Source organism: Pseudopodoces humilis, chromosome 3 (genome assembly GCF_049639895.1).
Source record: "Pseudopodoces humilis isolate 2021_Gansu_Grassland_sample_001 chromosome 3, ASM4963989v1, whole genome shotgun sequence".
Classification (NCBI taxonomy): domain Eukaryota; kingdom Metazoa; phylum Chordata; class Aves; order Passeriformes; family Paridae; genus Pseudopodoces; species Pseudopodoces humilis.
In genome coordinates this window covers 42,090,309-42,110,483 of record NC_142202.1, presented here as the reverse complement: position 1 = coordinate 42,110,483, position 20,175 = coordinate 42,090,309, and the positions used below count along the sequence as shown (strand labels likewise).

Sequence of the window (20,175 nt, the reverse complement as noted above, 5' to 3'; positions counted from 1 at the left end):
CCCGACATGGCGCCGCCCATGGCGCGGTGCCCCCGCCCTCCCCCGCCGCGCCGCACCAGGCAGCCGGGCCGGGGCGGCGCGGGGCCATGGGCACCGCGGGAGGTGGCGCCGGGCGGCAGGGCAGCGCGGCGGGGTAGGGCGGGCGAGCGGGGCGCGGGGCGGCGCGGCGGAGCTCGCAGGACCATGGCGACGGCAGCGGCGGCGGCACCCCGGCGGGCGCGGCGAGGGGCGCCCATGTACTCGGTAGGCGGCAGCGGCGGCGGGAGCGGTGCCGCGGGGAAGGAAGGGACTGCTCGCCCCACCTGCGCCGCGGCGGTGCCGCTCTCTCTGAAGGGGAATGACGGCGCTTGGCGCAGGCTGCCCTCCACCCCTTACCCCCGGTTTGTGTCCCCGGGGAAGCGGGGACCGCGCTCCGGAGGGAGGGACGAGGCCTTTCCCGGGCTCCAGCGGGACCGGCCGTTTCTCCTCACCAGGAGGACCACCTTCCCGGGCCCCCTTCTCTACCTCGGCTGCTCCTTCGCTGTCTGTCGTGTCAGTCGCGACAGCCAGAGCTCCCGATCCCGGGTGCCGCGGCTCCCTCAGAGCTGCTGCGGAAGGCCCGGCGGGTCAGGGGAGCTGGGAAGTGTCTCTCCCTCACGGAGGCTCTGTCCCGGGGTGGCTCTCGGGAGTCGGGCGTCCGGACACCGGGCGCTCCGCTGGGCTTCAGCCCCGCAGCATCCTGTCCTGCCAGCCTCGGTGAACTCAGCGCTGGGAGGTTGTCGTGGGGATGGAGTGGCCGAAGCGGGTTTTCCTGTGTTGCATAGTGAAAATTACTTTATTGACCTTGTCTGTTCCCTGCAGCTCCTTTTCCAGCTTCAGACAAGGAGGTTTGGGTGTGGGGTGATAAACCTCAGCTTTGTATAAGCATTTGGAGGAGGGGACTAGGGAGAAAGGGAAACAGCTCCTTGTTTAGGCAGAGATTCCCAAACTTCTCTTCTGTGTCTTGTCTGTATGCTGGTATGCCAAGGGCGTCGCGAGCACCATAGTTACATTGCATATCCTAGTTAAATGGGAGCAGAGGAGTTCCAGATTCCTGCTGTTTTGCTTTCAGACTTCACCGCTGTCGTAGTAGCAGTGTATGTCACTGAATTTTCTGATGTCCAGGTTTCCAACAGTGTGTTTTCTAAGTGTGTTCTCTACCAGCTGGCAATTGAAGCTGGAACAGCTTGGCTGTAATGTGTAAGAGCATAGGTACAAATATTTAGTATTTGCTAAAGTGTGTGGTTTGACTCCCTCAGTGCTCCTTCAGAACAGGGCGTGAAAATAACTGTTGCCATGGAGAGAAATCAGTTGCACATCAAGTCTGAAAACATCAGATGAAGAGCAGAGGCAGAGAGGTGATTTTTCAATGGGCCATGGCCCTTGCTAAGCTCTGCTCACCTGAGTTGCGCTGGGGAACAGCTGTGGCAGTGCTGTGACTGCTGATGTGGCTGATGATGCCCATGCTGACTGCTGAGTTTCTTTGTCTGGATTTCATGTAGTTGCAGATTGCAGGATGTGAACTTCTCTAACTGACATAAATGTTGCTTAAGATTTTCTGAGGATGACTTGTCACATACTGATCTGAGTAGGTGATACTTAAAGACAAATATTTTCTGCTACTATTCTGAGCTATCTTTTTTTGTCATTATAGAAAGCAAGGGACTTATTTCTGTTTTATTTTTTATCAAGGGGGTTGATATAAGGTGTCAACAGCAACAGATGGCTAATAGAAACTATTTCCAGTCATCTTAACAGAGCTTACTCAGCTCTTGCAAAATACTAACCAGCTGAAAGCTGTAATACTAAATCATAGAGGACAAAAACCCCTAAAAGTCTTGCATTAATAGAGGTCGGGGTTTAGTACCTGTATGAGATTGTTTTGAAAGTCCCTGGAGAGTTTTTTTCTGCAGTTACATTGAGGTAATTCTCTAAACTGCAGTTGTGGAAAGAAAAGTTATACAATCTACTAAATGCAATTCTAGTAGAAGGATGGTCTCCAAATCTGCCTATCTCGTGTGGATGAAAGAATTTGAGAAGGTCAAACATTATGGTAGGATTTGTGTCCTCTGATAAAACAAAATTGACTTTCGATAGAGATGCAGCTTTGAAGGATTTTTTGTCATTCTTAAATGGAGATATTCCTGATTTGAGGGGTTTTTTTTGTTTTGTTCCACCGAATTACCTTGTATTGATGAATGGACAGGAGCTAAAGGTTTCCCCTCTACTAAATGTCAGCTGCTCTGATAGTGTTGCTGGTGTGGCTGTGGTCAGCTGTCAGTGAAACCCGACTCCCTCTCCCAAGGTTGAAAACCCAGTTGCCATTGCTGGGCATTTTGCTTATCTGTTCCTTGTGTTCCTCTCTGTGTTTGCTCGTTTTCCACTCAGTGCCAGAAAAGGTCACTGTAAGAGCCCATGAAACATGTTTTATCCTTCATTATCAGATTGGTTCTGCATGGGTCATATATAGAGAGAGGAAGCGGAATGAATGAAGAGGATGCCAGTGCTACCTATGCACTGGCAGTTTTAGTTTTATTTTTAGTATCTTCTAATAAATATGCTTGGTCATAACTAATACTTCTATATTTTTGTTTCACAGAGGCTTACTCCAGCTGTCTTACTTATCTGGTGGCTGTAGTTGCTCTTTTGAAGTTTAGAGAAGGACAATTTCAGTCTTGGAAAGACTGAGGGGTCATTCATACAAACTGTGGTGATCTAGAAGATAATAGGAGACATCTCTCTCCAGCGCAGGGGTCTGCTGGCTCAAAGGGAAGAGTTTTGTCTCAGAATTTTTTTGCAGTGGGGTGGACCTACAACTGGTTCTTGATATCCTGGGGCTTTATTCTGCTTAGCAGTGGCACTGGTTACTCAGAGGTTGTGCACTCTTTTTACCTACTTGTGCACTGTGTTGTGTTCACGTGGCTGACAGTGAAGTGGTTTGTTGTTTTTTTTAATTTCTTCCTGCCTGGTAATGTTTAGTGTGTGCCTTAAGTCCAAGCTTTGTGAAAGCCACAAGTCACCAAGGCCCCAGATGCAACTTTTAAGTAGCAGAGATTATTTTCTGTGTGTTGATGATTGGGTTTTTATAATGCTAGTCATGGCATTGTCTTAATGAAGCTGTGAGAGTTGGAATCAAAGGTCTTTTAGTTAATACCCATTAATCATGGAGAGGCTGGAGGCAAGGCACTTCAGCTTTTAAAACCCATGTCCTCTCTCAGCTTCTTCCTGTTGGATGGAATTAAGTATTGTGGCACAGGGTGATTTGGGGATCTTCGCAATAAAGGGATTAGGGTGAGGGTTTTTTGAGGGGGAGGTGGAATTAAGTAACATGGCATAGGGTAATTTGGGGATCTTTGCAGTTGAAAGGGATTAGGGTGAGGGTTATTGGGTGGTTTTTTTTGGGGGGGGGGTTGGTGTTCATTTGTTTATTTTACTTTTTAGTTTCTTTCTGGATCACTCTTCCAAGCAGGTAGTATTGGTTCCTGCAGTCACAGAGTATAGCATACAGGCATTATTGAAAGCTAAGAAGAAACTCCAAATGTTGCAGAAGTAGTGCATATCATTCTTTTGGTGCTGTAGCCAAGCAGGTCACCAAACAGCTTGAAACAGTGTCTCATTCTTCATTTGTATGTTCCCAGCAGAAAGAGCTCACATCAAAGAAAAGAGATGAGTTTGAAGATATCTTGGAGGAAAGACGGTTGTCCAGTGACTTGAGATACGCGATGAAATGTTACACCCCGGTCATCTACAAGGGACTTTCACCTTGCAAGCCAAATGCTATCAAAAGTGCTGTTCTCCAGTCAGAGCAAGTTCAGTATGTTATCAAGCAGGTGAGTCTGGACAATGAGCTGTAAGATGAGGCGGATTGAACACAGCTAAGCTTTGTGTGCCAGCACAAAGAGATTGTTGCTGATCTCGTTAAAATGATAATTGTACTTCGGAAGATGGTCCAGTAAATAAATAACTGTCTTTTGGCAGGAAAAAAAAAACACTGGAGTTGCCACTAAAACTGTCGGGTTCATGAAGCAGTGTTTTGATTTTGCATATACAGCACTTTGCCATTAATTTATCCAGTGTGTCTGACTTCTTTTTCTTTCTCCTCCTACTCCACTGTTCTCACCAAAGAGCAACATTGTGAAAGACATTAGCGCTCTCCTTCTTAGCAGACATTTTTGTACTTTGAGGGTGTCTTGTAGGAATTTTATAGGTTAATGGTGGATTTATGAGCAAATCCTAAATGCTACTTGCACTAAAATGAGAGTTATATTTCATAGACAATTCTTTGAATTAGAAACACTGTTTAAGATGTAACCATATTTTTGTTTTAACATGAAGGGCAGCTACTACTTTATAACAAATCAAGTATTTTATGGTTAGGCTGGCTGATACTTTGCACTGTGTTTAAATGCCTGAAATAAGTGGGTGTGTGTTAGTTAGCAGGGTAACTAATTTCAGTAGCCATAAAAAATAATTCCAAGTGTGTAGAAATATGTAAGATGTTTTGGTTAGTCCTGAGTGACAGGCTACTGTAAATTTTTTTCTGTTTGTTTCTTTTAATGGCTAGTATTACCTGTGATACATCAAAGTGTGTTCTAATACGTGATACATCAAAATGTGACAAAGTAAAGTATGTCGCTCTACACCACAAAGTAGTTCACTTTCCATTATGGATCACTATGTAGTATGAAAGCCAAAAAAATCCTTCTAACTCTAAATAAACTAAAAAATTTACTGAAAGAAAATACTTTACAGAGGATTTGACAGAAAGATGTCTGTGTGATGTATTCTTCTGAAGTACTTTTTAGATAGAAAATGATTTTGATGGCTATTTTCTGGGCTGGCATCAAGTGTTTGAAGGGAGTTAGCAGACCTGCCGTTCAGCCTGGATGCCAGCTTTGCAGTAGAGATTACTGGAAGTTTCTAACTGAGAGTGTCCTGGGCAATGTGCCCAGCAATCTATGATTAGGGTCCTTCCTGCCTGGGCAGGGTTTGCACAGCTTTACACAGACATACTAGAATTTGTTCTTGTGCCAAATTGTTAAGGTTACTAAAGTTCAGTGTAGGAAGTTAAGGTCATTTGTTTGTTTTAGCTTGCTATATATGAATGGTCTAGTTTTTGATTTCTGATTTTGGGAAGGTCTTAGTTCCATAGTGGATTTGCCCTTAAATCACACAAGTGAACTGTATGGCAAATCTTCTGCTGGTGAATGAGAACAGAATCTCTTCTTGCTGAATAACAAGAAGAATTTTTGGCTTCCTAAGCAAGACTGATTTTCTCAGGCTTAAGTGGAAGCAGTTTTTGGCTTCTTTAAGTGGCTAAAATAATCAGTTTAAACTACATGTGGAAATACTTAGGATGATGGGTAATGCATTTAAGAAAACACAGTTGACCTAGTAGATATATGGAGGTAGATTGGAGGAGATGGATTTTCTCATATGTCACAAAATGGAAATAATAGGTAAGCAGCACTGGCTTCCAAACAGAGATTTGCTTTTTTGGAGGCTTTTTCTTCTGCCATTCCTTTCCTTTCCTCCTCTGTGTAGAGTAAAAGTCATGTTCCTTATTCCATAACAGTAAAAGGCTTAACTTTTCAACTAAAAATTTCTAGATTCAAATACCAAATTGGAGGGATGGCTATTATTTAAGTCTGTTTCAAGGAACTTCAAAAGGGAATGTGCATGGCCACAGAGGAAAGATCATTGATATGCACAGTTGGTAGAGATGCTGCTTTGTATGCAGTTCAGCTCTCCATTGCTAAAGGAATACATCACAAAGAAATGGAAGCATGATAGGGCTGAGGTTTTTTGTAAATTCTAACTCAAATGCACTTAAAATATTTACATTTTGACTGTGTCTACAAACATAAGCTTCATTTTACTATTGAAAGACAAATGCAGAGAGCCTTCTTCAGACTGATAATATGGGATAATGGATGTGGATAATAATCTTTGAACTTAAATCTCATCTGAATATACTGCAAATTAAAACATTCATATGGTGTGTTTGGGGGGAGGATTGTTGTATGCCCTCCCCTGTCATTGACATCTAAGCTTATTTTGGTTTTTGAGCAGCTTTAACTTGGCTTTGTCATGTTGGCTGGCACCAAACAGATTCTGTATGATTAGATCCATGCCTGTCACATAAAACAAAATCCTGTGGACTATTTTAGTAGTTCTCATAGTAGCTGTGGCATGTTAGAATGGTGTGCATGGGCAAGGGGAAGGGAACAACTTGTCACTGCTGTTTTGTTTCTCCTTAGTTAGCAAAAGAAATGGGAGAATCACCTGATATTATTCAAGAAGAAGCCACAGAAATCCTTGATGAGATGGGCCACCGTATGCAACTGGGAGCTGTCAGATTTTTTGCCTTCACTCTGAGCAAAATATTTAAACAGCTTTTCCAGAGAGTTTGTGTGAATGAAGAAGGAATGCAGAGAGTGAGTACTCGTGGGAGGAAAAAGTTAAAATATTTTCAGACCAGTCACTTGGACAAGAGCTCTAATAATCAAATTACAAATGTGAAAAATAGCCCCTGAAAATAAAAAAAAAAGACTGCACTCACTTCTGTTTATTAGTGCATTTCTTAGTAAATGTGGGAGGAAAGACAGATGATACGTAAGTATTTTAGATGCAAACAGCTATCAGGATTTTCTGTATATTTTCCAAGTGCTTCCTATGGTAAGGAATACCATGTGCCTGTGATTCTGTTAGGTCAGTCACTGAAAGAGTGTTTTCTATCTGATATTATAAAATAAAAATGCATTTAGCTGAGTTGGGGGTCAAAATATAGTATTACACAGCTGAGTGGACTGGCTGTTCTGGAAAACCCTCATACAACCAAGAGTGGTGAAACACTCTGCACCTCTGAGGCCAGGGGATGCTTTAGGTTTGCCTCAGTTTCCAGGAACTGTTGTCCCCTATTTCGTTTCAGGATATTGCTGTTCTGGAGGGTGCAGTGCATTCCCTGGAAGTTAGCAATGTCAGTCCTGACAACCCTTGTTTGGTTTCCTGTCCCCATGAAAAGGGTTTGGAATTAGACTGTCCCATGGGGTGCCCCTAGTTTCTGAGTCCTGTGATGCTTGTGAGCCTCAGGTTGCTGCTCTGGAAACAACTGCTCCAAATTTCATATGGGTTCTGTGCTGAAAGAGTTATCAATTGTGTGGACAGAGAAACAACCCTCAAGCAAATGGGGTTTTGTTTGCCTTAAGGCCAGTGCAGGTCTATATTTGCAAATTTCAACAGTAAGTAAATACTGGGACAATACGGTTTGCACTGTTCTTTTTCAGTTGCAACACGCCATTCAGGAGCATCCCGTGGTGCTGCTGCCCAGCCACCGAAGCTACGTGGACTTTTTGATGCTGTCTTATTTGCTATACACGTATGATTTGGCCTTGCCTGTCATTGCTGCAGGAATAGGCAAGTATGTTTTTAATGAAGTTTTCAGGATTCAGAGAATTGGTAGCATTCTCTGGTAGCTGCAGCTATAAGTAGTTGTGTTTAACTTCTGATCCAAATATATCTTGTTAAATCCTCCTTGGGTGAAGTGCTTACAATGTCTGAAAGCTTCTCATCAGTGCTGGGTCCTGTCAGAGGTGAATTTTTTCATAGCAAGTTTGCCCAGAAGTAGACATGAGGCTGGGGCAAAGATAAGGATTGTGAAGAATACTTCTATTTGCTTTCATAGCTTGGTAACAGGCAAAAACTTGCCCAGGTGCTACTGTGGATGCAGAACTTTTTGTGATAGTTCGTACAGTTTAAAGTGCAGTCACAGCAGCCAGATACGAAGTATCAGACACCTCATGCTCGTTTCTGATGTGACTGATTCCTTTGAAAGTATTGGCAGAACTTCATGACATGCTGAGAACAGAGCTTGCAGGGAAGTGATATGTCATACCAGAGGTCAGGATTTTGGGCATGCTTAGTTGTAAAGCCAGTATATTTGTGGGAAACAATTCTTGAGGGCTTGAACAGTAAATGTCTTCCAAGTTAATATGCTTTTTGATAATCTGGATGCTGTAAGCACTTAACTTAGAAACCTGATCTTGGAAGTCACAGGTATCAAACAGGTCTTCTAAGCAGGCAGGAAACCACGTCAAGTCTGGTGCAGCACTGTAATATGGGCAGGTAAGCTAGCAGAAGTCTTGGAACCTAGTGCTTTACTGTACTCTGCTTTTCCAATCAAGAAGTTAGGAAGACTTCTAGATAGAAGCTGTGAGAATGTGCTTGCTATGGAAGATGAGATTTCCCTGGTCCTTGAGTTTGCTGCATCTGGGTGATGCAGGTTAGATTCACAAGTTGATGTTTCAAAGCTGCCTTGGTCAAGGTGTTGCAGTTTGCCTGTTGTGTATTGTTCAGAATGTGCTCACATGTTGTTACAGGTATTGATGTAATCCTTTACTGACTTGGATTAGAGTATTTTTGAGTTTTGGATCTCAAAATAGTATCTTAAGATACTAATAGTTTAGCTTACAAGGATTTTTTTTTAATGATTAACGTTTTTTGAATGCTTTGGGTGCTTCAGGGTCAAAGTTCTCCTAAAGAATTAGGGGCTTGTAGCTTGAAGCTGCCTGCATGTGTGTAATATTTTAAATTCCTCTGTAGAAAATACAGTTCTCTATGGTTGTAGTTGTATTTCATAACTGCATATAGTGTTAGAGGTTCACAAGATGTTTTACAAACTCACTGTCAAAGCAGCACTTGTGCTGAGTGGAGAGACTCTCCCGATACAGGTGGTAAGTGCCCTCGCTTTGTTAGTTATCTCTTGGCTTCAAGCATACAAATAGATCTGCTGGGATTAGCTAAGGGAAGGTAAAGCCAGTGACTCTCTAGTACATCCTCATATAGTACATCAGCAGGAATCTAGCTGGTGCTGGGGTGATGTTTCTGACACCTGTGACATCTTCAGGGCAGTCATTGTCAGTGTTGCAACTAGAAGTGTGAACTTATTTGACAGAGTGAATATCTGTTCTCCAGTGTTTCATGGATTGAGGTGGCAAGGAAGTTGGAGTGGCACATTGCCTGCTGATGTGTAGACTTGTTTTAAATGCTTCCATAAGAACTTCATTAACATTAAGTGTTTTTTCCTGCTTTTCACACGTTAAGCATTGACTGTCATTGCTTAAAACTGAAGAACTATAAAATAATTCTGGCTGGTTTGGTGTACATCCCCCAAAATGATGAGTCAGGATCATAGCTGGTCTAATACAGTTTAATTGGCTGCCTAATTTCTGTGTCTTTTGGGATACACTCAGTCGGAACTGATTTTTTTCTCAAGATGAGTGAGACAATGGACTTCAGAAATTCAAGTCTTTATTATGGCTGAACTCTGGCCATCTAAATTATGAAAATAAATTGCTCTAAGTGAATGCAGCTTAAAAAAAAATGGAAAGCATATTATAGTATGTCATTCTTGTTTATATAAGTCTTGCTAGACAATTTGAAAGCAAATAAATGTGTTGGCAACAATGGAATCCTTGAAAGAGATCATCTGTATTCTGGTAGTCAGTGTGCTAGAAATTTTGTGGTTGATTCTGCTGGCTGATATTAATCAATAAATTTTGTGTGTGTGGTTTTGTTTTTTCTTTGATTGTTTATCAGATTTCCTAGGAATGAAAATAGTTGGTGAACTACTACGAAGGGCAGGTGCCTTTTTTATGCGACGTTCCTTCGGTGGGAACAGACTCTACTGGGCAGTGTTTGCTGAATATGTAAAAACAATGTTGAGGGTAAATAACTTGCTGTATTCTCGAAATGTATGCTTGCTTGAACAACTCTTGTGAGATATGCAGGATGTTATAGCTGTGTGATCGGAAGTCTTCCTTGTGATCTGATTAAGTGCTTTTAACCTCAGATTTGCTGTAGGTGAAGACCATGTGTGCACTCTTTTATTATTACACAGTTCAGTAAGTGATAAACAAATTACTGCTCATAGTTACTTTGCCTTGTATGCCCATATCTCATGACAAACACAATATTTTCATTAATTAAACTATATGATGCAGCAAATTGAATGAATATAGGCTTACAGATGACTGAAGTTAGATGTGTTTGTCTTTCATTAAAAAAACAAAACTTATATTTGAAGTACTTAAAGCTATTTGTGGGCAATAAAGAAAAAATGTTTTTTCTGACTAGCTGTTTGTTTGTTTGTTTGTTTACTTTTGAAGAATGGCTATGCCCCAATTGAATTTTTCCTTGAGGGGACTAGAAGCCGCACTGCCAAGACTCTGGCTCCAAAATTTGGTATGTTTATTTAAGATTGGGAACTTGTAATATTATTAGTGTTTTGGTTAGTGGCTATGTGCTGTGTAAGTTCTTTGAATAGAAAGGGATGTTAAAGTAGAGGGAAACTGGGGAAGTCTGTCAGAGAATGGGGCTCCAAGACCATAGAAAGTACAGCAATATATTCCACTTTCACTCTACTGCTTTTGCTCCCTTTGCCCCATTGTGTACTAAATTCAATAACTCTTCACCATTTTCTTCCTAGACAATAGGAATCCCCTGGTCAGCAGGGAAATATTGTAGCTTTGACTGTGAAAGTAATGGGGAATCTTTAGAAGGAAGATGCTGTGCAAGCACAGAGCAGTACTGCTGAAAAGAGCACAAGTGTCCAAGAGTGTTGCTTCCATTTGTCCTCTGTTTTAAGGTTTGGACAATGTCTTTTGCTTCTGCTTGCTTGAAGAGAGAACAGGCACAGTGCACGCCTATTAGCAGCTTCTAAAATGCAAAGATATCCTTTCCAAAGTTGAATTGCAGTTGCTTTTCTGTCTTTGAAAGAGACAGGTGATTTATGGGGTTTTTTTTCCCTATTGGCAGGTCTTCTCAGCATTGTGATGGAACCCTTTTTCAAACGTGAAGTCTTTGACACGTACCTTGTTCCCATCAGCATCAGCTATGAGAGGATATTAGAAGAATCTCTCTATGCATATGAACTCCTAGGAGTCCCAAAGCCCAAAGAATCTACATCGGTAAGTAAATTCCTTAAGAACAGAACATAAGTGGATGTATACACACCCTGTAGCACCAGAATTTAAGTTTTCCTCTTCCCATTTTCATAGGGGTTGCTAAAAGCCAGGAGAATCCTCAGTGACAATTTTGGTACCATACATATCTACGTTGGCCAGCCAGTATCCCTTAGAACCTTGGCATCTGGGAGGATCAGTCGGTGCCCATACAATTTGGTGCCCAGGTACCACATTTTTCCATGGTGTATGCACAGGAAAAACATTTGTTTAGTCTACACCTATGTGAACTAATTTGTACTTTGTTTTCATCTTCTCTCGCCTCCCTCCGTCTGACTGTTCAGACTGCTGAACCTGTTTGGTCTGACCAGAGACTTACTGTGCTTGTGACTGGGTGTTTCTGAAAGGAATTGTTACTTGTGTGGCTTTGCCCTTTGTTGAGAAGATGCCACTTTAAAATTTAATGGTGATGCATGAACCAGGCAAAGCTCTGTTTTCTGAGAATGTGGTACTTTTGACACTTAAAATTTTCACCTTTCTCTCACTTCTCTCACATTATTCCTGCAAGCTGTTAAGTGATGGTGTGTCAGGGAGCTGGAGCTGGAGCTGTGACTGGATTGTGTTGCTTTTGCAATTAGTTGTGTAAAACGTAATGCTTTAGAATTTTGTTTGAAGATAGCAATGTACAGCATCAGTACAGAGGTGTGTGCTTCAGGTACTGTCATGAAGCTACTGATGTTTTGCTCTATACTTCTGTTTTGCACAGCACATAGAATCACCCTGCAGATGTTAGGTGCTGTAAAGTTATAGATCTGGGAACAATATGTAAGAAATAAAGAAGGGTGTTATTTATATTTGACTTTTTGAGCTCTTTATCTTAAATTGGATTATTTTTTTCAGGCATCTTCCCCAAAAGCCATCTGAGGATATCCAAGAATTTGTCAGTGACGTAGCTTATAAAATGGAGCTCCTGCAAATAGAAAACATGGTTTTGAGCCCATGGGTGCTGGTTGCTGCTGTCCTGCTCCAGAATTTGCCAGCCATGGAATTTGAACTTCTAATAGAAAAGACTCTGTGGCTTAAAGGCTTAACACAGACTTTTGGAGGATTCATTGAATGGCCTGGTATGCAGAGAAAGTGTTATTTCTGTTCCTCTTGTTGCTTATGAAAGATACGCATTACATTCTATAGAAGCAGTGTATGGTAACAGCTTTACAGAATTCTTAGAGTTATAAATGGATTTTAGGATATGCTAACAATCATGCTGAAACCTGACAGGTTTTGACTTAACCTGTTAAAGTATCATGAAGTGTGGCATGAGAAGGAAATTATAAGGTACTTTATTAGAGTACTACAGTTTGTGTAGTGTCTCCCTTTCTGAATTCTGTGTAAGTCACGGGCAGTTGTCTGATCTGCACCAGGTAACTTTGTGTAATGCTACACTTCCTGCTCGGTACTGACTGCAGTGTAAGTTGTTACTGGTGCAGAGGACTAGCAGAAACAAATGGGTGGAGAAAATCAAAACTATCAGTTGTCTATTCTTAATTTTCACTTTATCTCCAGAAACAATGATGACTTCTGAATGGAAGGCTTCTTTGGTGGTTTTAGTAATATACACACACCCCCTTTTATATATATGTGTGTGTGTGTAATGTATATGTTGGCTGCTGAAAGGTTGATTGTGCTTTCAAACTTTATGTTTGAAACTTCTGTATGTGAGCCAGTGGCACAGGCAATTTTGGAGCCTCAGGATGTAAGTGGTAAAGCTAGCAAAGAACAGTATTGTGCAATGCAAGTACATTTACCTTTCCGCTCTAGGCAAACTTAAACCAAGGATCTTTGCTTTTGTAGTCCTGTGTATAATAAAGGTTCCTTCTCACTATTACAATAAAAAAAATCGGAGCAGGGTACTGGTATAAAAGAACTCTGTCACCTGTGGAAAAAAAACACTTCATTCAGGGATCAGCACTATAGGGAATGCAGTCAGCCTGCTTCTGCCAGACTGGTAAAAGCAAGAATTTCATGGCAATACTTAAACAACTTTTAGAATCTTACTACGCAGTAAACTGAAAAACATACCACATTCAGGTTTGCTTATTTATTTTGTTTATTTTCTTAGCAACAGTGAGTAAGCGTTTGCTTTAGTAGAGTTGTGATGTAGTCAGGGAATAGCAAATAGGCATGGTAATGAAATGGAGGAATGACAACAGCTGAGTGGATTTTGTTGGAGTGTGCTGGCTGTGCTCAAGGCATCAGTTGCATACGAACTGGGTTTGTTGTTTCGGTTTGGATTGTCAATTTGAAAGAAGAAATACATTTTAAAGGCCAGTTTGCTGATGCCAGCAGCTGCGTGTACCCTCTGCATTCTTCAGTCCCAAAGCAGCTGGTTATGTCTGCCTTTGTCATGCTGGTGGGTTCTTACAGGCAGAACATTTGCGAAATTTTATATTCAAAACTGGAGTTGTAAAATTACTTGCACAGACTTCTGCTTCCTGTTGCACTGAGAAACTTGGGAGCTTTAGCGAAACTGGAACAAAGTAGGTTGAAGGAGTAAATAAGATGCAAGGAGATTACATGAAATCTGTATTAAAAGAAAGGAATGTGATGGTTTTTTTCTGTCAAAGGCTATATTGATTTGATATGTCTGTGGTTCTGTGAACAGGTAAAGTGTATTTTAGCATTCAATATGAAGTTTTTATTGCTTGCTTGTCAAATTGATTCCAATTTGAGGCAGGGAATGTTTCTCATTGAGTAGGTACGTTATGTAACAATATTTATGTTAAGTATTTTATAAATTTGGTTTGGGATGAGGCCTTGCTTGTGTATGAGAGTTGATGAAAAAGTCTATAAAAGGACCTGTATCTCTGATTCAAAATCTGTAGTGTCGGAAATGCTTAAGCAGAAGTACAGTTTCCATTTCCTTAGTAATGAATGTATCCCTCAAACAGATCTATCCTTTTTATTTTTGGAGGCTCAGAATACTTGTTCCAGAGACAAGGAACAATTACAATTTTTAATTGTTAGAAAGTGGAAGAATTCAAAGTGTTTTAATTATAGAAATGTCTGAAATTTGTTCTCTCCATGGCATACATGCCTACTTTGCCAGTTCCTGGTATGGATTATATTGGAACATCTCTCCAACTGAATGTTTGGTGTAGTGTCAGAAATACCGGTGCATTTTAGGCTGTTTAATAGAGTTATGATCCCTTTTCAACTTCCTGTGTGTGGTATTTTCCTTCTAGATAACCTGTGTGCCAAGAAGGCAGTCCTGTCTGGCCTCACCCTGCATTCCAACATTGCTTGCCTTGTGGATGGCCATGTGGTCCTGAATGACAAGGGAGTGGAAGATGGAGCCGTAGGGGAAATCGTCTTCAGGCGTGCACTGGCTGTGCTGATGTGCGCCACATACAGGAACCAGCTGCTGAACGTCTTTGTGCGCCCGGCCCTGGTGGCAATCGCCTTGCAGATGGCACCCAGCTTCAGAAAAGGTACACTGGGGTTCTGAGAACCTGCTGGCTTTGCTCCTTCTGCCATCAGCTGGGACAGGAGCACCAGGTTCCTGTGACTGCTAGTGGGAGCTATCCAAGAGTGTTATACTTGGGATAAGGTAAATGTGTTGGGAGGGCATGGGGATATTTTGCTTGCCTTTTTCTTGTGTATCCTTTGTAGGATTTGATTGTGGCATCTAATGCATGCTCTGAGAAGACACAAGCCCCTGCTCTTTCCTTTTCTTAACAGTTGAATCAAGTGCTTTGAGTACTTGCTGTTCTCTTGTTTTTTCTGCCATTGTATCTATGCTTTAAATGTCAAAATCATATTTCATTTGAAGTAGGTACTCTCAAATAAGGAGTAAATGGCTCTTCACTTGCATTTACAATATTTTTTCCAGAGGAAGTCTATAGCTGCTTCAGCTTCTTGAGAGATGTTTTTTCTGATGAGTTCATCTTCTTTCCTGGCATTTCATTGAAGGTAAAAACATCCTTTATACAAAAGCACTGGTAGTAATGCAACCAACTAAAATAGCATCTGATTCAAGGGCTCTGCCAAACAAGTGCTTTGTGAAAAACACCTACAGGGATATCACCTTGATCTGTAAGTGGGAGGGAGAACTTAAAAGGGGGTCATTATGTTGGTTGCAAAGTACTGTCTAAATCCACAAGGTTGCCGATGCAATTGTTTTCCCCATTCCAGTAAAAAAACTAAAAATTGTGAAATTGCCCAATTCTGAACTATTAAAATGAACTGTAGCACAAATTTGGCTTTTTTGCATAAAGCTACTAGTCTTCCAGCACAGATCTGAAAATGCATGTTAAAACAATGAAGTGCAAATGCTGTCAGGGGTGCAGCCTGTGAAGGGTTTTGAAGTGAGAGCTTTTCTAGTGGCATAATAGCTTCCCTCATAAGAGTCTTACGGAAGCTTTACTTGCATTCTTTTTTGCTTCAAAAGTTTCCCCTCATTTTACCTCCTGCCCCATGCCGCCATCAGTCAGACAAAGCCAGTATTGTTCCTGCACACTGGATTAATTAATATCCAGGAGCCCTGGATAATATTCCAGGGCTCAGTGTGCCTGTGTGCACCCCTAGCACAGCTGGATACAGGCAAGCTGGGAAAACTGCAGGCACCCCTTGGCTCTCTGCAGGACTTGCTCTGTCAGTTTGTACACAAACCTGCTGGGTCCAAGCTGGCTCTGCTCCAAACTTCAGGTGCAAACAAGTTTATCAGTAAAAAAATATCTGGTTCAGCCTCACAAGATAAATTGGTATGTGTAGTTTTTATTTGGATTTTGAGCTGAGTACATGTGATTTTTATCAATGCTAAAGACAAATATACGATGGTCATAGTTATGATATTTGTGCATTGAAAAAGAGGTAAGTGTAATTTTCACAAGAATGTTCTAGACTTGCAAATGCATTAAAATCTCATAAATTTTTATATAGATGAGAATTGCCTTTTTTAAAGGCTGATTGGCACTGTTAAGTTTTATTTGTTAGCAATTGTTGATTCTTGCTACTTTTTTGAAATAGCAGAAAGTAGCAGGGAGCGGAAGGGTGGCTGGCTATGATTGACTTTGCGGCTGTAAGATGAAAGAGTTGCTGTGATGCTAAGGAATCTTTTGCCCACCCACTCACCCCTTCATTCATTCATGTGTCTGTCATGTCCTTGTGCCATCCCTTCGTGTTGTCTGTCCCCCTTTCACCCATATTGGTGGTAAATTGGTTTTGTCCTTGACATTTCCATACTTTGTAACTTTTTGTACATTTTGTTTTCTGTTTGGTAGAGGGCAGGTCAGTGGTCTGTGTTACCGTTTATTGCAAACAGTGGACATGAGATAAAGGCAAACCCTAAGTTTAAAAATAGATAAATAAATAAAACACCCACAGGAAAAAGCCCTAAACTGGACAACCTGACCCTGTTTTGACAAAATCCTGAGGGTGCTCAGGCTGGCTGCTGCACTAGCAGCCACGGCCACTTTCTTTGTGCCAAGGCCTGTTGTCCGTTGAGGAACTGCTGTGTTTAAGAACGTGTTCCCACTGCCTTTTTATAAAGGTATTTTTGGGAGACAGGAAAGTTTTGGTTCAAGTCTCTTGAGAACTGAGTTCAGAAATGAAAGTGGTGCCCTATTGTGGTTTCTGTTGTTGATTTTGTGGGGAAATGGTAGCTGCACTTCTGTAAATGTTAGAATTTTAGTTATGCATTTCTCACCCAGGATTTTGAGGAGGGATGTTTTCTACTCACAAAATGTGATGCCATTCAAACGAGTCAACAGGAGATTTACCCTACTGACAAAGGAAGTGGTACAGTGTCTTTCTTGTCAGCTATGTTCAGACCTTTTGTGGAAGGTTATCAGGTATGTTGTCCTTCAGAAAACTATCTCTTTTTCTTCCTGTGTTTTATAAGGAAAGTAAGAGAGCTGTGATACTGCTGTGTAAATAGGCTGAGAAATGCAAAAGTTAAGAAATAGCAGTAATAAATCTTAAACACCACCCTCCCCCAAGGATCCCAATTTTAGCTTCTGGCTCAGACTTGTCCAATTTACTAAAGCCGTGACTACTGTGTAATGTGACGGCTCATTGTGGGTTTGTAAGATTCACAGGGAGTGTGCTGCTACCAGGTTCATTGCTCTTTTTTATGAGGAGCTCTTGCTTAATTAATTTTGTGTGGGCTGTCCTGCCAGGTGTGAAAATGAGTTTTCATCTCCTATCTGATAACTTTTATGGGAGTCATTAATTACATCCATATATCTTTATTCTGGTTTTCTTCTGGTTTTTCTGAGGTTTTAATAAGATTAAATATTTAAATTCCTGTAGTAAGCAATGCATAGAAACCCAGATGTCTGGTAAGTCAGTATAAGATTGGTGAGACTGTAGATGTTTACTGTAGTGGAATCTAATTAATGATCTGATGTGTAAAGTGGGTGGAACTGTACTGATGTGCCTATTTTTTCTCATCTTCAGAAAAGGTATTGCTTTAAAAAAATTAAACTGTTTTTGGTTGTAAAAACAAGAATATAAATTTAGTGTCTATAGAAATACTGAGTCTTAATTTAATATTGGGATTCTCTTACCTGTAAAACAGTAATAAAACTTCCAGATGCCTTGTGCAATGGTACCTTTTGAGTTCCTCTCCTGTGCTTTTCAAAGTGGAATAGTATTACTTACTTACAAGGACATGTCTATTTATAATTCATTACAAGCTGACAATATAAAAGAAAGGAATTCTCATTTTCTTGAAAATGTTAGTTAATTTTCAGATACCTCTCAAAGGAAGTGAAAGAAGCATTTAATGAGAAGCAGTTTATACCTGGAGTTCGCAACTTTGTTTTTCAACTTCTCGAGAAGGGTGTGTATAGCTGTTATGCAATACGATTTTACAAGAGCAGCCTGTTAACTGAAAATTGTAAAAATTTTAATTGCGTTTCTCCCTTCTCCATAGGGAGTACACAGTGTTACGAAGCGCTGTCTTCTGACATGCAGAAAAATGCCTTATCAGCTCTTGTGCAACTGGGTGCAGTGAAGAGGAAGAAAATGTAAGTAATGATAGATTTCCGGTGTATAGAAATCTTAGTGGCAATTCTTAATGTCTGAGCTCCTAGCAGAGCAGCAGAAGCCCAACTGCCTGAGCACCAGAGTCACGGAAAAGACCCAATAGTTCCTTTCTGTACGTGATGTGGGAGTGGAATGGCATGCCCTCATAGTGGAAAGACTCCTGTGGGACCTAACAGCTAAATTCATTAACTCACTAGCAGGCTGCTTCTGATTCCCTTTACCTTTTGGTTTTCAAGTTTCCTGCCAAGGCTCTGATAAGAAAAGAACAGCACTGCTTATTTGTAGTACTGTGTGCTGCAGTAAGCCTTGTCAGGAAATGTAAGCAATAATCAGGAACACTGCTAGTTTTGGGGGACTTCAGCACTGAACTCATCTCAAAGCAATATAACTGAAAGCTTAATAATTCGAGACTTTTTACACAGTTCATGGTTTGTAGGCCAAAACCCACCTGTTGCTGTGTTATGCATTGTTCTGTTATAAAACAAATTTGTGTTGTGGTACTTCTTACCGTGTTTAAAAGTATGATCGTGGAAGTCCCCAGTACAACAAGTCCCTGCAGTGCCTTGAGTGTTTCACAGAACATAGTTGTCAGCTGATGAGCTGAGCTATTTCCTTATGCCTCTGTTCATGAAATGAGTCGGTTAAGATAGATGTCTGTAGCTAAATTCCCCTTTCAAGTAAAAGGAATAAATTGAGTGCAACAGAATTTGGGGACTATGAGCAAGAGGAAAGATAAAGAAATAATGGTTGTTCTTGAGCAGAAGTCTGACATGTCCTTAAATTTGATATGTATGCTGACAGGATGAAAAATACTATGTAATCATGAAAATGTTTTAATTCAGATTATTTGTGTAGAAATGACTGGAATAAGAAATATTTGTTGAATAAACTTTTTTTTTTTTTTTTTGTAATTGTAGGCCAAATGGGTTTACTTACAATGTAAATCAAGAGGCTGTTAGTAAAATCCTGGACATGTTTGGTAAGTGTTCTCTAATTTGAAGAGAGCTTCTCAAGTTAAAAATTACTTTGGACAATGCATATATGTTAGATTTAGTGCTTTTCACCTAGTAGTTCCATAGATTTAACTGCATAAAAATCTTAGTAATGTTCTTTACAATGCCTTTTCTGCTGTCATTAGCTGCAGCTTTGAATCTTCCTTATTTCACATGCTGTGTAACCCAGTGGCTGAGGGCAGTAAAGTAAGAAGTAGTTTATTGGCATGGTGTTTGCAGCATGTTGATCAGAAGTATTTGCTGTGGGTTTTTCTGTTAGATGCTCGGATACCTGTACAGAAACCTGTGGCTGCACGACTCTAAACGGTTCCTGATGCTGTGAGTGGACGTAAGCTCCTGCTGAGAACGTGGACCACTGCCCCACTGGAGCAGGGACAGGACCAGATGAGGTTCCACTCTTGCCCAGCCAGCCTGCAAGCATGGGTGGCAGAGAAGTGTTTCTTCAGCTGGACAGCTCTCTCCATTACCACTTAGGAATTGCTGCTGAGGGGCTTAGAGGTGTATGTACATCCTCACTGTGTTTTGTTTTTCAAAACAAATTAAACATTGTCTTTTTTTTTTTTTTTTAATATTGAAACAGATGTGCACAGCAATGGCTACCTAAATACATTTTTCTAGACTTGTAACAAGGAATGTGATTGGTTTCCAATATTTCATGGATGTGAAAATGTAACAGGGAATAAAAAAACTTGCTATTAAAATTAATATTTAGAAAAAAACGTTGCTGGCTGGCTAAATGCAAGGCAAGGCCCACATGAATGACAAGCACAAATCAACCCTTGGGCAATAACCAGAACTGATACATGTGTTGGGTTTTGTGTTTTGGTATTTTATGTTTGGGTTGGTTTTGGTTTTGCTGTTTGTTTTTTTGTTCTTTTTTTTTTTTTTTTAAAAAAGGCAGCTTGGCATTATTTTAATTACTTAATGAATGTTATATTTAAACATTGCATTAAAGCACCGTCGATAACGTGTCTGTCGTCTCTTCTGCCTCCCTGTCTCACCGCTGACTGCGCTGTCCGTTGAGGGGGCAGAGCTCTGCCCTCGTCGTCCAGGGTTTTTATTTCCTCTGTGCTCTCCTCCCTGCTGCCGCGTTACGGAAGGGGAGCGGGGGCAGGGGCGGGGCCGGGGCAGCGCCC

The 20,175-nt window shown here is 41.0% G+C and overlaps 1 protein-coding gene across 2 annotated transcripts; it reads left to right on the top strand.

Annotated features, from left to right (window-relative positions):
• The first annotated feature begins 6 nt into the window (after positions 1–6).
• GNPAT (glyceronephosphate O-acyltransferase) lies at positions 7–20,010 on the top strand. Of its 2 annotated transcripts, none has more exons than XM_005518563.3 (16): positions 7–243; positions 3,657–3,848; positions 6,279–6,455; positions 7,305–7,434; positions 9,616–9,743; positions 10,185–10,260; positions 10,834–10,985; positions 11,076–11,206; positions 11,880–12,103; positions 14,222–14,467; positions 14,869–14,948; positions 16,688–16,828; positions 17,721–17,820; positions 17,914–18,007; positions 18,944–19,005; positions 19,299–20,010. In XM_005518563.3, exons 1-16 carry the CDS (start codon positions 7–9, stop codon positions 19,340–19,342), a joined length of 2,214 nt encoding a protein of 737 aa, XP_005518620.3. In that variant the 3' UTR covers positions 19,343–20,010. The 2 variants fall into 2 exon arrangements, with proteins under 2 accessions (XP_005518620.3, XP_087908831.1); XM_088052705.1 differs by having other exon boundaries at positions 154–243; positions 3,660–3,848.
• Positions 20,011–20,175: the final 165 nt, after the last annotated feature.

What these genes read in the sequence shown, in the direction of transcription:
- GNPAT (XM_005518563.3), top strand. Translation starts at nt 7, where the DNA reads ATGGCGCCGCCCATGGCGCGGTGCCCCCGCCCTCCCCCGCCGCGCCGC. An exon ending in TTCCTGGCATTTCATTGAAG is followed by an intron (nt 14,949 to 16,687) that starts GTAAAAACATCC and finishes TTTCTCACCCAG; the next exon opens with GATTTTGAGGAGGGATGTTT. An exon ending in TTTTCAACTTCTCGAGAAGG is followed by an intron (nt 17,821 to 17,913) that starts GTGTGTATAGCT and finishes CCTTCTCCATAG; the next exon opens with GGAGTACACAGTGTTACGAA.